The 14,462-nt window shown below is 37.2% G+C and overlaps 2 protein-coding genes across 5 annotated transcripts; one reads left to right on the top strand and one right to left on the bottom strand.

The window, feature by feature from the left end:
- Nucleotides 1-7,069: 7,069 nt before the first annotated feature.
- Nucleotides 7,070-9,904, bottom strand: LOC103320886 (mitogen-activated protein kinase homolog NTF3). The gene is made up of 3 exons (XM_008222632.3): nt 9,483-9,904; nt 8,925-9,385; nt 7,070-8,123 (listed from the first exon to the last, which is right to left on the bottom strand). The coding sequence occupies exons 2-3, from the start codon at nt 9,345-9,347 to the stop codon at nt 7,428-7,430; spliced, it is 1,119 nt and encodes a 372-aa protein (XP_008220854.1). The 5' UTR covers nt 9,348-9,385; nt 9,483-9,904; the 3' UTR covers nt 7,070-7,427.
- Nucleotides 9,905-10,140: 236 nt separating this feature from the next.
- On the top strand, nt 10,141-13,740 carry LOC103320885 (AP-4 complex subunit mu-like). Of its 4 annotated transcripts, none has more exons than XR_016123849.1 (13): nt 10,141-10,334; nt 10,455-10,549; nt 10,648-10,851; nt 10,942-11,049; nt 11,150-11,272; nt 11,393-11,519; nt 11,725-11,828; nt 11,947-12,051; nt 12,133-12,227; nt 12,609-12,696; nt 12,878-12,931; nt 13,049-13,122; nt 13,500-13,740. XR_016123849.1 is itself a non-coding variant. In XM_016791734.2 (13 exons), exons 1-13 carry the CDS (start codon nt 10,277-10,279, stop codon nt 13,596-13,598), a joined length of 1,323 nt encoding a protein of 440 aa, XP_016647220.2. In that variant the 5' UTR covers nt 10,144-10,276; the 3' UTR covers nt 13,599-13,740. The 4 variants fall into 4 exon arrangements, 3 of the variants coding, with proteins under 3 accessions (XP_016647220.2, XP_008220853.2, XP_088901369.1); XM_016791734.2 differs by having other exon boundaries at nt 10,144-10,334; nt 10,960-11,049; nt 12,871-12,931; XM_008222631.3 differs by having other exon boundaries at nt 10,145-10,334; nt 12,871-12,931.
- The last annotated feature ends 722 nt before the right edge of the window (nt 13,741-14,462 follow it).

The raw sequence follows: 14,462 nt of genomic DNA, 5'->3' as shown, positions 1-14,462 counted from the left end.
AAGAGGTTTTTGATGGTGTAGAGGGCCCATTTTATAGAAGGAAAAAGTGCTAAACAAGAAAATTAAAGAAAATGCGAGAAATTAAAAAATTGTTTAAAAATGAAAAAAAGGTTAAAAGTAAAGAGCTTTGGAATCTCCTCCAATCTCTCTCTCTCTCTCTCTCTCTCTCAATTTCTCAAAGAAGGGGAGTTTGTTGGGGGAGACGTTGATTAGTCATGTGAGGGGTAGACGAAATTTCCACAACCGTCCAATGCCAGCTGGTGAGCAAACACCATAACATTTATAAAATTTTAATTACCGGTCTTTCCGTTTCTTTTTTTTCTACTCTTTTTACCTCTCTTTCACCGCCAATTACCAGATTTAACCGTTTTGGTACAGTTATTCAGTCTGATATGTTGTGCCTCTTTTAATGATAAAGCGAAGACACAAGTGGCACCTGAATGTAGCAGAAGGAATCTCAGGGATAGAGGTGGTATAAAAGTACTAAAGCGAGGACAATTCTGTCATTACGGTATGTTTTCTGTTCGGGTGCCAATCGGAAATTCTCAGCCCATCGCTCTTTTTTTTTTTGGGCACGTACCAACCCATCTGCTTTTGTATATTTACAAGCGCAAAAAGTAGGTTAACCCAAATATAAATTATAAAATAAAAAAAGGAGGAAAGTAAAATTACAAATGTAAATTCAAGTTTGTTCAACATAGAAAACAAATTAGACCATTAACTAGTCTTTGATTTAAGGGTAATTGTCTTCACTTGCTTAGAGGAAACCCAAAGTTCTATTCACATGAATACCAAAAAAAAATTAAATATTTTCCGCGTGTTCGATATTTAATTATAATTAATCAAATGTGGACATGAAATTATCTGATAAGTGAATATTATAGTTTGTAAAGAAACCAAATCACCTTAATTATTTTAAGAGGGGACTGCCATGGAATGGAATGTAGCAAAAATTAAAATAAATAAAAAAGTAGACAGGCAAAAAGTAATTGGAGGTCCAAGATTGAATGGATATTGTTTTGGCTACAAAATCTTTCCAATAAGTCGGGCATGCCGCATGCATGCATTTTTTGTATGACTTGGTTACAGAGTTTGGAAGCTTCAGTTAATCCCAGAGTCTGAAATGATAACCAGCCTTGGACAGCGCCTGCTTTACTTCATTTCCCAGCCAATGGAGTGGTAGGGGCTAGCTAATTGCTTAATTAATAGATCATAGCTTATTACTTTACGCGGGCAGTTAGGAGTAGATCCTTCACTAATTCATTGTTAATGGAAGTCTCCGGTAAAGAAGGCATGCAGTTTGAATTTTTTACAATTTTACTAGATCACGAGGCCAATAATTTCTACATTGAAGCCGCCCGTTTTAATTATAAAAGAAAAGTCGGTTCAATGTTTATATTCGTAGATACTTCTACTGCTTTCTGCAGAGGTCATATATTAAATCGAGATTGTGCTGCATATGAAGATACAGATCTACAGATGATATACAGTAACCTCAATGCTTTCTGTACAATAATCAAAATATTCCCTTTGACTTTGTTTAAATCCCAGACGGCCATATGTGGACTTCAACTGGATCCACTCTACTTGTAGCTATGGACCAAACCAAACACCATTATCGATCATGCGTGGTAAAACTTTTTAAAGTGGTAATTACATATCAGACCCTTGGATTGGATTGGATTGGATGGAATGACAGATATTCATGTTTCCATTTGCCAATCCAATACATGTGAGTCCAATGAGGTTAATGATATGAATTATAACCAATTACTTGTGATCAGGTTCCAAACATCAGAAACAACAGATATAAAATAATAATAATAATAATAATTACAAAGAAAGGGTGAGTGAGTGAGGTTGAGATTGCAGGGCAAATGAGCAATAATGATGTACTATTTTACGGTGGGCACCTAATAACAGTAAAAATAATTGTGCAGCGGTAGACTGGTAGAGGAGCTAGTGTAAGTTTTTGAGACATGGAAAAGGAAAAGAACAACTTGGGATGGGTTGGGTTGGGTGGGGATCCACGGTGCACCAGAGCCAGATATATAGATGGTTTCTGGGAAAAAGTTAACGTGGTACTAATGGGAATGGCCTTTGGGGGCAAAGAGAGCACCAAATAATCTTATTGGCTTATGTTGACGTCGACCTTCATGCTTTTTCTGAAACAGAGTGAGGACCTAACTTTTTAACTTATTGGATATATTTCTTTCCTCTTCTTCACTTGCATTGCAAGTTGCATTGCAACATAACAAAATTGCCAGGGTAATAATATTATATGTACACCAAGTCACAGAGAGAGAGCTCCCATTGGGTGAGAGAGACATCCAATATGAATAAGATCATGGCAATTTTCTTCTTCTGATCTTACAATGATCCCTCTTTTGTGATGTACACTAATTATAAGGCTAGCAACTTGTGTATTTCCTGACAGTGACCATATATATATATATATAGAAGAAGGCCCCAATTTGATATGAAAGTGATGTGAAGATCCCACTTGTACGCACCGGTTTAAGTGAATGCAATTCATATTCAAAAGGTCTTGTGGATGAAAATAAATTTACCATAAATATCATACTTGACCTCAATTATTGTTGTTGGAGTGTAAAGTTCTGTGAGTGTGTTACTACTAGTTTCTGTAATGTTCATTGTTATTTTGAAATGACAGGTGGTCTCTATGAGAAAGCTCCTACCGTTCAAAAATAAACCCATTTTTAGCATTATTGATATAGATAAATCCTACATCATTTCAATTTAATAAACAAACCCAAAAAAGGTCAGCTATTGAATTTAATTTTGTTTATTAAATTACTTTAATACCCTGTTGAGTGTTTTGAGTTTTTTGTATTTATTTATTTATTTAGGTTTTGGGGCTAGATTTGTTTTAAGAAATTTATAAAAAGTTCGAAACTTTTTTGTTATGTTGTAAATGGACTTTGGATGTGTTTTTAAAATCTATTTCATGTAGGTTTTTATATAATTTGGACTCATATATTGGACATAATAGTAAAACTCCCTTAAAAAAGAATTGGTGAAGACAAAAAAATGAAAATATTTTAGAGGCAGACAGACAAGATACACAATTGGTAATTGGAAATAGAGCAAAATAGGGTAGGTGTACTTGAGGCGCCGAGGTAGGTGTGCGTTAAAGAGGTTTTGTTAATAGCTGAGGAGGCACGGGACATGACACGTGGGCCGTGGCGGGGACAACACAAGAACCAGAACCATTTGGTGCCTGGTTCAATGTTGCAAATCGTACCCAGCTACTTGTCTGTTTTCTTATGCATTATGATCACGAAATATACTTTTTTTTCTGTCCATCTATCTTCTTCGATTCTTTTGGTAGCAGTTACTTTTCTTAATAAGTGGTGATTTTTCCACTCTAATTTTATCTACTTACACTCTATTTTATAATTTAAAAAAAAGTGTAAGTGGATAAAATTAGAGTGGGGAAATAATTACCCTTCTTAATTGGTTATTCTCACTCAACTGCAAGTCTGCAATGAGATTGAGATACTAATTAAACAGATTCTGATGATGACTAGCAACCGATGATCAAGAAAGAATGTTATTAATTATGCATCCTTCCTTATGACACATTTGATCACGTGGATTATTTTCATGCCGCAGAAAGAAACTTAATTTTCATGGTCTTAATTCCAGAAGATTCAATTCAATTCTCTCTCGATCTCTCAAGGGGGCCCTCTGTTGTCAATTACTTATTTTCTAGACACATCTCTGGAATCTTGCGGTGCCCACAAAAGTATATTCCTCTGTATATACGTATGTCAATGTCATGGTTTCACGGCATTATATACATATGCAGTCAGTAATTCATGCGTATATACATGCATAATGTTAATTTTTTTATTTAAATAAAATGAATGATGAAGGCAGCCTTCTGTATAATTTCTAGTTTTGTACATAGAAATTTGAAAAGAAACATTACCGTTGTCTGTACAAATAGTTTCGCGCCACATACCTCTTAAATATTCCAAACTTGTAGATATATAATCAAGATAAAGCAAAAAACTCCAGCAAAATTGCCTTGTGTGTTTCATCTTTTTCCTGTGTCATCTACTACTTTGGGTTTGAGTGGATCTAAATATGGGTTTCCATTGCCAAAATTAAAACAATAACAATTACGACTAACAAGAAAAAAACAATAATAATAGAACTGTCGTTTACCCTAAAACAACAGTAGGATGGAGCACAGTACTACAGTAGGGAAAAGGCTTTGGAGATATGCCAATAGAAAACTAAATGCTCAATCAGCATCATTTGATCCGTGATTCCCCAAGACTTTGCTTCAAAACAACAACATTACACTCCAACTGCAATGATTCTACTTTTTTTGTTTTGTTTCAATTTGTTATGATTTCAATCACCTAAAAAAAACCACAAGTATAAGTATATACATACAACCGGTCTAGCCATACCTCTTTAATTCTTGTACGTACCCTGTTCGTCGTGAATCGTGATCGAGAGAGAATATCCAAAACAAAAAACAAAAGAGATATCGAGAGAGATCTTGAGAGACAGAGAAAGTGGTAGTTGGTTCGTAGGGACAGAAGGTCAGCTTTTTGCCAAGGGGTCCCCAAAAATAAATTTTATTTCGTTTTCTTTATCATCGTTATAGTTGCCATGATTTTCACATTCTTGCCTTTTCTTTTGTTGCTTTTGCTCTTTTCAAAAAATTAGAAATTAAAATAAAACATGGCAAAACTTTTGGTTCGTCCATCTTCCTATTTCCTTGCATTTGAGGTAGTTGGTGCTTTTTTCGTTGGACAGATCAAACACTCAACCATCTGACACATCCTTTTCTTTTTTCTCTCCATTTCATTTGCGACGCCTACTCTCAAGACTTATTAAATGCGATAGCTTGCTTATAATAAATATATATCTCTTGAAATGGTATGATGAGTTCTTTTCTAGGGTTAAGTTTATGGTCAATTTTGTTGTACTACCCCAATCCCTCCTCCCCCAACCAGATGTCAAATTAAATCTGGCACATAATCTTCCGAGGAAATATATATTTAGTAACAATAATTATTTTTGGATTAAACAGATGTGTGTTCCGAGTTCCGAGCTCCGAGTTCCAACAACAACAAAAAGTGACAACTTTAATTAAGGCTGTTTCCTTGTATCTGAGAAGCCACGTGCTAGTTTTCCCCACATATACAAAACGATGTGATCAAGCATGGGATGGAAGAACAGTAAAAGGTAAGATAACCTGTATAATATAGTGCTGTCGTCTCACCTTTCTCAATCCTCTTAAACGAGGGTTACTTACTCAGTTACTTGTCCTTTAAAATATTCTTGCAATATCTGCCTTCGTTGTGAAGGCAATTCATCATATGTATGTAGTGTAGTATATGCTTTTGCTTGCAAGCAATCATGTACATATATGTATATGTATATTTAGATTAAGATTAATATTCTGGTTCTGCAAACAGTAATGAAGGGTTCGTACATTCACCCCATTACGTGCAGTGAGTCGATCAAAGCGGTCAACGGATGTCACTTTAAGGCCAGACCTAAATTAATAAGAAGAGATAGGGGCACGTGGAAACAAAAACTATAAAAGCTCCACAGATTGACAAAAGCATCCATTGAACTTTCGCTACTTTAATCTGTATATATACACACACGCATGAATGTAATGCGCAAGAACATTCCCATTCTTCCAAAGTCTGCTGCCAATATCATTATCCTATTCTCTTCTTCTTATATGCGCACGCACATCACAGCCCATAACAAGTGGGGTTCTTCCATTAAATTTGAATGTCTGGTCTGGATAAAGATATCTATATAAGGATCGAAACTCATGACTACTTTAGATGTTAATTATAAGTAGTATTAGTATATATTCATTCAAAGCATATATATATATATATATGTTTGCTGGTTGCTCTTATTATATATAAGCTTTAAATTTAATATAATGAAAGAAAGGGCATGCTAGATAGAGCATTTTTGCTCACCACTTTAACCTAAAGTGTATTCTCATTGCACTTCTAACCATAGTTCCATAAATATATTAAAGTAAAGAGTTAACTATGGTTGTGTCAATGAACACGTATCAAGTGTTGAGAAGGTTAGTAAGATATACCTTAAATTAAAGTGGTGAACAAAAATATTTCATGCACTAGATTAGCTAGCTAAGGTTATTTCCATGGTTGAAACTTGAAAGGTGCCAACAAATTAGTTGGTTGGGCGTCAAGCCGAAAAGCAGTGGCGCAAATTTTTGTTGTTGGAGCGAGCCAGATAATTAGGGTTAAATATGTCGGTGCTGCCTAATTTAATTTGCATTTGCAAATTGCACTGGTGTTATGAGACTTGAAAAAGGACGACTCTCATCCAATTATACATGTACGTGTATGCATGCCCATTGCCCATCTCATCAAACTACACTTTTTAACAGATCATTAAACTCTCAGTTCCCTGAAAAGAGAAAAGGAAAAGAAGAGTTCCATCCACCAAAAAGAAAAAAAAGAAAAAGAAGAAGAAAGATCTCGTAATATTTTTGCTTTTTCTTCCCTGCACACACAGGGTATTTATATTTTCTTGGTGGCTTCGTGGGAACATCACCACGTGAACGACCATGACGACTTTGCTGGTCTTCATTAATCTGAGGGAGGGATGTTGTAGACCATCCGTTTTAATACGCACGTTTCCACGTTTTGGGGGCTACGCTGCGTTTAACGAGAGCCCAACAAGCTTCTAACAGAGTTATTAACTGATCCTCCTATTGGGCTTTTAGCTGTGCAGCGTCGCCTGAAACCCTAATCACTCTCAGAGGGAGATCATGTTGAACTAATAGGCCTTGTTCAGATAAGGCTCAGTCCAACCTTGAACCCAGCTCCATTATCCGCCGCCTGATTAGTTGTGATAAAATCAGGCGTAATGGCTGATAGAAACAGAGAATAATAGCAAATGCCATATGCCCTGCCTGCCTGCAGGCTGCAGCAATAGTGTTAATTTTATTTTACAGAATTTTATTTTACAGACAAAATCAAGTTTGCTTTTTGTTTGATTGATAGCATAGCACACTTCACCTCAATGGTAAAAGTTCCATCATATCATACAAAATCTTGTAGACATAAAATAGGAACTTCGTCCTTCTTTAATTACAAACGGAAACAAGTTCCAGAGACTTACAAACACACGTATATACAAACTCAAAGACGCCGCCTATCATATGCAGGTCTCAGCAGCCCCTCATAGCTCATAACTCATAAGCAAGCTATTGAAGGCGAAACCCGCTGATGCATGCTGCTGCTTCAAGATTATTGGAGTGGAAGAGGGGAGAGATAAATAAAAAGCTAGGCTGGCACCATAACAAAGAGAACCTTCCTAGTCTCTATTCACACCAAAAACACATTTCAAAGGCCTATATGCCAGAGCTACAAAGAAGATGATCAGGAAAACAGTTCCGCATTGCCTGCAGCAGCTTCAGGGTGGTAATGAAGCATTTCCTTCCACATCATCTCCCTTATCGTCTCTTCTCCTAAATCCTCGTCTATGTCAAGATCAATTGGTACCTCAGCTGGAGGGTTATTACTGGGATCATATAACGCGGACATGTAAGGGTGTTGGAGTGCTTCAAGGACACTTATCCTCTTTGATGGGTCGAAAACAAGCATCTTTTGCAGTAGATCGATTGCCAAAGGATGGGCATCAGGATAGAGACGGGAGAAGGGTGTCCCAAGAGAATATGGCAGTGATCTTATGTACTTCTTCGCCTTATGGTTGTCTATAAATTGGAGATCCTCCTCCCTCTGGCTGCCAAGGATGTTGATTATGAGTTTGAGCTGGTTTAGACACTCTGTGCCAGGGAAGATAGGTTTCCGGCCAAGAAGCTCAGCAAAGATGCATCCAACGGACCACACATCAATGGATGTTCCATAGTTGTCACAGCAGAGGAGGAGCTCAGGGGCACGGTACCAACGAGTGACAACATACTCAGTCATGAACTGGCCTTTTCCTGTGCTAGTACGTGCTAGTCCAAAATCACATATCTTCAACTCACAGTTCGCATTGATAAGAAGGTTGCCAGGCTTCAAGTCACGATGGAGAATGTTTGCAGAATGGAGATACTTTAGGCCTCGAAGCAGCTGCATCAAACATTCTCTTTAGTACAAGTGATAAAAGATTAAAGCAAAGACAACAGTTATGTATCTTTTAGGGCTTTTAAAATCAAAACAGTGGAAGACAATTTTAATTCTATAGAAGGAAAAAAAAAATTAATAAGAGCGAACACAAAAGAATCTTTCCCGAAAAAGAAAAAAGAAGGAAAGGCATAGGGTAGCACAGTAAATGCAGACGCAGTGATGCAATCCATCTATCCCATTCTGCTCTTAAAAACCTTAGTCCAAACCAATCGAAAGTCGAAATTCATACAGATGAATGAGCACACGTTTGTTCATTAGGACGGTTCAAGGATACTAGACGATTGCACCTATTTCACTACCGTAGTCTGGTTATGTTATTCTACAGCAGAACCATTATTTGAAACTTCCAAGGGGAAGGTCCATGCATTAGTCTGGTGTTCGCATATAAAAACGTTAGCACAGAGGCCTAGCCTCATAAGTTCCATAAAGTTGTAAACAAAATTATGCATTACCAGTTTTTATGAAACTTCATATGCCCTCTCTCAAAGGTAATAAAATTTATAAGTCATTCTAAAATGTATGATGTTTCATTTTCCAAGTAACGAAAAGTAGCTAAGAAAGTGAACTGAATCAACAATATAGTACAAAAGAGCATATGCTGGACTAAATTACCAGAATTGAACAGTTTCACTAGCAAAACAAAGTTAAAATAATCTGACAAGTATTTAATTTATGTCAACTCAGAAAATGCATTTTCCACAATTATAGAAACACAACAGGGCATGGTCATGATGAGTTGAGTACCTGGAAGAGGAAATACTGACAGTGATCGTTAGAAAGTGGTTGGGAGGACTTAATAATCTGGTGCAGATCCGTATCCATGAGCTCATACACCAAGTAGACATCCTTGAAGCTCTTCCTTTGAACTGGCACCATCACATCCTTCAAAGCAATCACATTTTCATGCCGAAGATGCTGCAGCAGCTTCAGTTCCCGCAGCGTCCTCAGTGCATCAATTCTGTTCTCAAACGCATTGTTGATCTTCTTAATCGCAACTTTCTCGTTCGTTTCCCGGTTCACGGAAGAGCAAACGATGCCGTACGCTCCTCGACCGATCGGTTTGATCGGCACGTATTTGGTATCGATCTCGAACAGGGTCTGCCACATGGAATAGTAATGCTTTCCTTGCGATCTAATCCCATTTGGAGGCTCAACTTGAGTCGCCATTTCCTTCACATTAAATTCTATTCATATATTTTCTTTCTCTGCAAAATGTCATCAAAATCATCAAAGATTCAGAAAAGAAACACAACTATTACAGCAAAGTACCATGCTTTCAAATCACATAACCACAAAGCTTACCTCTTTAACTTCTGTGTTTGTCAAACCAATCCAAATTCTCATCTAATACACCGGAAAAATGCGAAATTTTTGCAATTCTCCATAAACAAAGCTTCAGAACCTCCGAAGATCGTTCCTCGCCGAATTCACAGACGCAAGCCCTAGTTTCAACTCCAAACCATTTATGGCCTCAATTTCGCGCCAGAATTTGCCGCGGTGCTAACGAATCAAGTCATGGAAGGCTCTGAAATTGGATTTCGAATTCCGATCTGTGTCGTGAAAAATAGGGTGTTTGACGAGCAGAGCAAGATTCGTTATCTCATCGCGATCAGACCAGAAGGAAGCTACTGACAATTATGTGGATTTATTATTTTATCTTTATTTTTCTTGTTTCTGTCTAATGGAATGGATGATGGATCGCAGCATCTCTCACCGGTTTTCGCTCTTGTAACGCTAGCGAGCACCAACGGATATTTTTAATCAGAGGGACCCACCCATTTTGGACGCGGGGCAGGGCAGTCTTCAACGACTTTGCTTACATCGTCGTTTAGTCAGATTACGAGACTTGCAACGACCAAAACGACATAAACAATAAAAAGTCCATTCACGTGCTTGACTCGTGACTTTCAAAACGTGGCGCAAATTCGGTCGCCGTACCGCCAAATGTTGGTTCCCGTTTTCCACGCGGAGATGGGGCCAGAGACAGACGCAAAGGGCACTGAAGGACTCTGAGAAGGAACAATCTGAAATCGTCTGATCGAAACGATCAAAACTCACGAGTTGGAAAACGGGAAGAGGTTTTGAGCTGAGGAGCGATGATCTCTCAGTTCTTCATTCTATCGCAGAGAGGCGACAGCATCGTCTTCCGCGACTGTTAGTTTCTCTATCTCTCTCGCTCGGTCGTATTTCATCTGATTCCGAATTTGAAAATCTGTGATTTTTTTATATATAGGTTTTTAGGGTTCAAATTGTGAATTTTGCAAATGGTTTCAGATCGCGGTGAAGTACCGAAGGGGAGCGCTGAGATTTTCTTCCGCAAAGTGAAATTTTGGAAGGACGATGGGGAAGGGGATGCGCCACCTGTCTTTGTAGGGTATTTTCTTTCTTTATTCGAATAATGAGATTAACGTATTAATGGCATAGTATTAATCAATTGGCATGGCTAATTGTCCTTAATTCGTTTTAGAATGCGGATGGTGTAAACTACTTTCACGTGAAGGATGCTGGGTTGCTATTTGTTGCGACAACAAGAGTGAATGTGTCACCTTCTCTTGTTTTGGAACTTCTGCGAAGGATTGCAAGAGTCGTTAAAGATTACCTTGGGGTTCTTAGTGAAGATGCATTGCGAAAAAACTTTGTGCTTGTGTATGAGTTGCTCGACCAAATTATTGTAAGTGTCCTAAGAATGTAGCAGCATTCTCAAGTATGAGACTTTTGTGTGTATCTAATCTCTGGCTAACCCGTTATCTATAAATTCCAGGACTTTGGTTATGTGCAGACAACTTCGACTGAGGTTTTGAAGTCATATGTGTTCAATGAGCCTGTTGTGGTTGATTCTTCACAGTTGGGCCCTGCTGGAATATTTATGGTATTCTTTATATGATAGATTTGAGTTTAGTGGTAGCCTTTTGTTGTTCACGTTAACTTTGTGATTTGATTGACTTCTTAAACTTGCATGTCTACATCAGGCCAAAAGAATGCCAGTGACAACAATCACAAAATCTGTTGTAGCAAATGAGCGTGGGGGAAGGAAAAGAGAGGAAATTTTTGTTGACGTAATCGAGAAAATGAGTGTTACATTCAGTTCCAGTGTAAGTACCGCTAGTGTTTGGCTCAACATTTTTAATTTCTTTTTTTCTTCTTGGGTCACAGAGCTCTCAGATGGTAATCAGTTTTGAGCAGTTTTGATTACTATTGTGTTGTTTTTGCAGGGATATATACTTACTTCTGAGATTGATGGTACCATCCAATTGAAAAGTTATCTTACAGGCAACCCAGAAATTCGACTTGCTCTTAATGAGGAAGTGGGTATTGGAAGAGGTGGAGAATCAATCTATGGTAATCTTTACACCATAGAAAATGCTTTTCGGATGTCAGTAGTCTTCTTTAACTGTCCTTCTTGTATGGTCTGCTGGTATTGTTGAGTGTGATCTGCGCCTTTGGTGCTGATCCTTACCTTTCGATTTCTTTCTTCTTTCTTTTTACATAATGTACTTTTAGTAGCATTTTCCACTTAATCTGACCATGCTGCCTTTTCCAATAGATTATGGTAGTTCACTTGGATCAGGAGCTGTTATACTGGACGATTGTAATTTCCATGAATCTGTTCATCTTGATAGTTTCGATGTTGACAGAACACTGACATTGGTGAGTGTGGTTGAGACATTTTACTATATAATCACATTTAGCACTTTCTTAGAGTGGAGACGCTATAACTATTTTTCTGTTAGTGTCGAAGTTAATAGATCACAGTACTGTTTAATAGGTGCCAACAGATGGTGACTTTCCTGTCATGAATTACCGCATCACTCAGGAATTCAAGCCTCCCTTTTGTATTAATGCGTTAATTGAAGAAGCAGGACCATTTAAGGTGAATAAAAAGTTAAAAATTTCTTCCTATCTTAAATATAGTAAAATCTGATTCCATCTAAAGAATGTTATGTTCTATTAGGCCGAAGTTACTATTAAAGTGCGTGCTGATTTCCCCTCGAGCATTATTGCAGATAAAATTCTTGTGCAGATTCCGCTGCCAACGTATACAACTAGGTAATGTGAATTTTGCCTTCTCACTTCCTTCTGTTTGTGAATAAGCAAGATATGGTGCATTTGCAGACAAAATTCTAGATGGGCAGATCAATCATTTTCCTGAATTTTTATTTTTTCCTCCTTCTCTCCCTTTATTCATTGTATCATATATTACTCGCTATTTATTATATTTCAATTTGTACTTGGTGAAAGCTTCGAAAAAATTTAGATGAACTTTTGATAAAGTAGCTAGGTTTTAGGTATTTGTTGTGTTATTTTACTCAGCAAGAATTCTTTTTGTAAGCACATATGGGAGGGAAAGGAAAAAATAAACTTTTCTTTTCATACTACGCATCCATATCTGCGTTACTGGTTACCTTATTTGCTCTGAAATAATTTCAGAGTTAGTTTTGAGTTGGAACCTGGAACAGTTGGAAACACAACCAATTTTACTGAAGCAAACAAGAGAATGGAGTGGGGTTTAAAGAAGGCAAGGATTTCTTCTCCTCTCTATAATATTCCTTCTCATTCTCTATTTCTACCTTGAGGATTTAGTATATTGATCTATCTAATTTGTAGCAAGCGTTCTCCCCTTGTTTGCATATTACTTTCAATAGGAGTTTCTTCAATGTCCAAAATTAGTAACAGGTGCCTTACGTTGTAGATTGTAGGTGGATCTGAACATACATTACATGCAAAGCTGACATTTTCACAGGAATCACATGGTAATATACTGTTCTGTTTTTCTTTTTTCTTTGTTTATAATGTCGTTTCCCTGTCAGAAGAAAAATAAAGAAACTGGTGTGTGAATGCTACTTTGTTATGCACTTGTATTAATGCAGGAAATATTACCAAGGAAGCTGGACCTGTTAGCATGACCTTCACAATACCCATGTTTAACGCTTCAAGACTTCAGGTAAAGATTTTATCTTTGACCTTGTAAGGACCTAAATTCAGCCAATTTCTGTGGACCTATGGTACAAACTCAGAGCTCCAAGTTCTCTTCAATGCTATGAGATTGTGTAGGCCCCGAATTCCCTTGCCTTTAGATCCCATCAAATTGCTGCCACCTAATAAAAAGTAACTGGAGTCCTACTAGTGAATGTGCTGTGCAAATTCTGCCAAATTAGCATCGTAGTTGAGTTAGTTAACCTTTGTTTGAGAATACTTCCTTCTTCTTCCTTCCTTTTTTTTTTTTTTTTTTTTTTTTTCCTGTTTCTGTTTTACATACATTTATAATCATGTGTTTTCAGTGATTTTAAGATGCTATTTTCTCCATTTGTTTTGATGCAGGTGAAATACTTGCATATAACAAAGAAGTCGAAGAGCTACAATCCATATCGATGGGTGAGATATGTCACACACTCAAATTCCTATGTTGCCCGGTTGTAATACCTCATCACCTTATTTTGTTTTTCCGTTTTTCCTTCTCTCTCTCTCTCTCTCCCCCTCTATGCGTGTTTCTTGCTTCTTTTTTACCTTTACCCAGAATGAATGCAGTTAAAAAAAATGGAGTTAGTTTCTTATTACTAAATCAGATTTTATCTTTGTCCTGTGTACCATCATGATGACTCACTAAAGGGGAACACAGACTTGCCCATGATGCTTGAGAGAATACCAGACTAGTAAAACTGACTGGAGTTCTTTGTGTTTGACAGCTGGTTATTATTGTTACCTGTTCTTTTAGGGAAAGTTCGGATTGACGATATAACTCGGAGTTAAATTCTTTTTATAGTTTGTCTGCTGGAGATTAGGGTATATATTATATAGTGCCAATTGATGGCTTTCAGGGGAACTTGATTCCATTTCATCATCTCTGAAATTCTGAATAGAAGTGGTGAAAAGAACTGGATGGTCTTATCTTTAGATTATCCTTGGAATAGCCGATATCCAAATGCCCTTAAGATCAAGTGCTAATTCCAAATGGCCAATCTTAAAGAAAGTCACCAGATGCCATACATAGATTCATCCAATCTAGACCTAAAGACACCCAAAAGAAAAGTTTTTAGCTCCCTTGATTTTCAAATTGTTGATTATCTTTGGCATGGGCAATTTTCTACTAATATTGCTTTAGGAATTCGATACCATTTCCATTACTTTTGTTGTCCAAACTCGCCTTTTTTCCCTTTCCCTAGTGATTGACTAGTTGTTATCAACGACAGGAATCATGTCTAATCATTTCCATCACGGAAGGTTAGCGAAGGAACTGGAAAAATCAAACTCATCTTTAGCATAAAATATGAAGCCTTTCCTTTA

This window comes from Prunus mume, linkage group LG2 (assembly GCF_029339155.1).
Source record: "Prunus mume cultivar Tortuosa linkage group LG2, ASM2933915v1, whole genome shotgun sequence".
In the NCBI taxonomy this organism is placed as follows: Eukaryota; Viridiplantae; Streptophyta; class Magnoliopsida; order Rosales; family Rosaceae; genus Prunus; species Prunus mume.
The sequence above is the reverse complement of the archived record's forward strand: the minus strand, read 5'-3'. Positions and strand labels throughout refer to the sequence as shown.

Bases quoted from the DNA above. Each gene is read 5' to 3' on its own strand.
- LOC103320886 (XM_008222632.3), bottom strand. From the start codon at position 9,347: ATGGCGACTCAAGTTGAGCCTCCAAATGGGATTAGATCGCAAGGAAAG. The intron at 8,124-8,924 runs GTACTCAACTCA...TGTTTGATGCAG, and splicing joins GTCAGTATTTCCTCTTCCAG to CTGCTTCGAGGCCTAAAGTA.
- LOC103320885 (XM_008222631.3), top strand. From the start codon at position 10,277: ATGATCTCTCAGTTCTTCATTCTATCGCAGAGAGGCGACAGCATCGTC. The intron at 12,052-12,132 runs GTGAATAAAAAG...ATGTTCTATTAG, and splicing joins AAGAAGCAGGACCATTTAAG to GCCGAAGTTACTATTAAAGT. The intron at 13,123-13,499 runs GTAAAGATTTTA...GTTTTGATGCAG, and splicing joins TTAACGCTTCAAGACTTCAG to GTGAAATACTTGCATATAAC.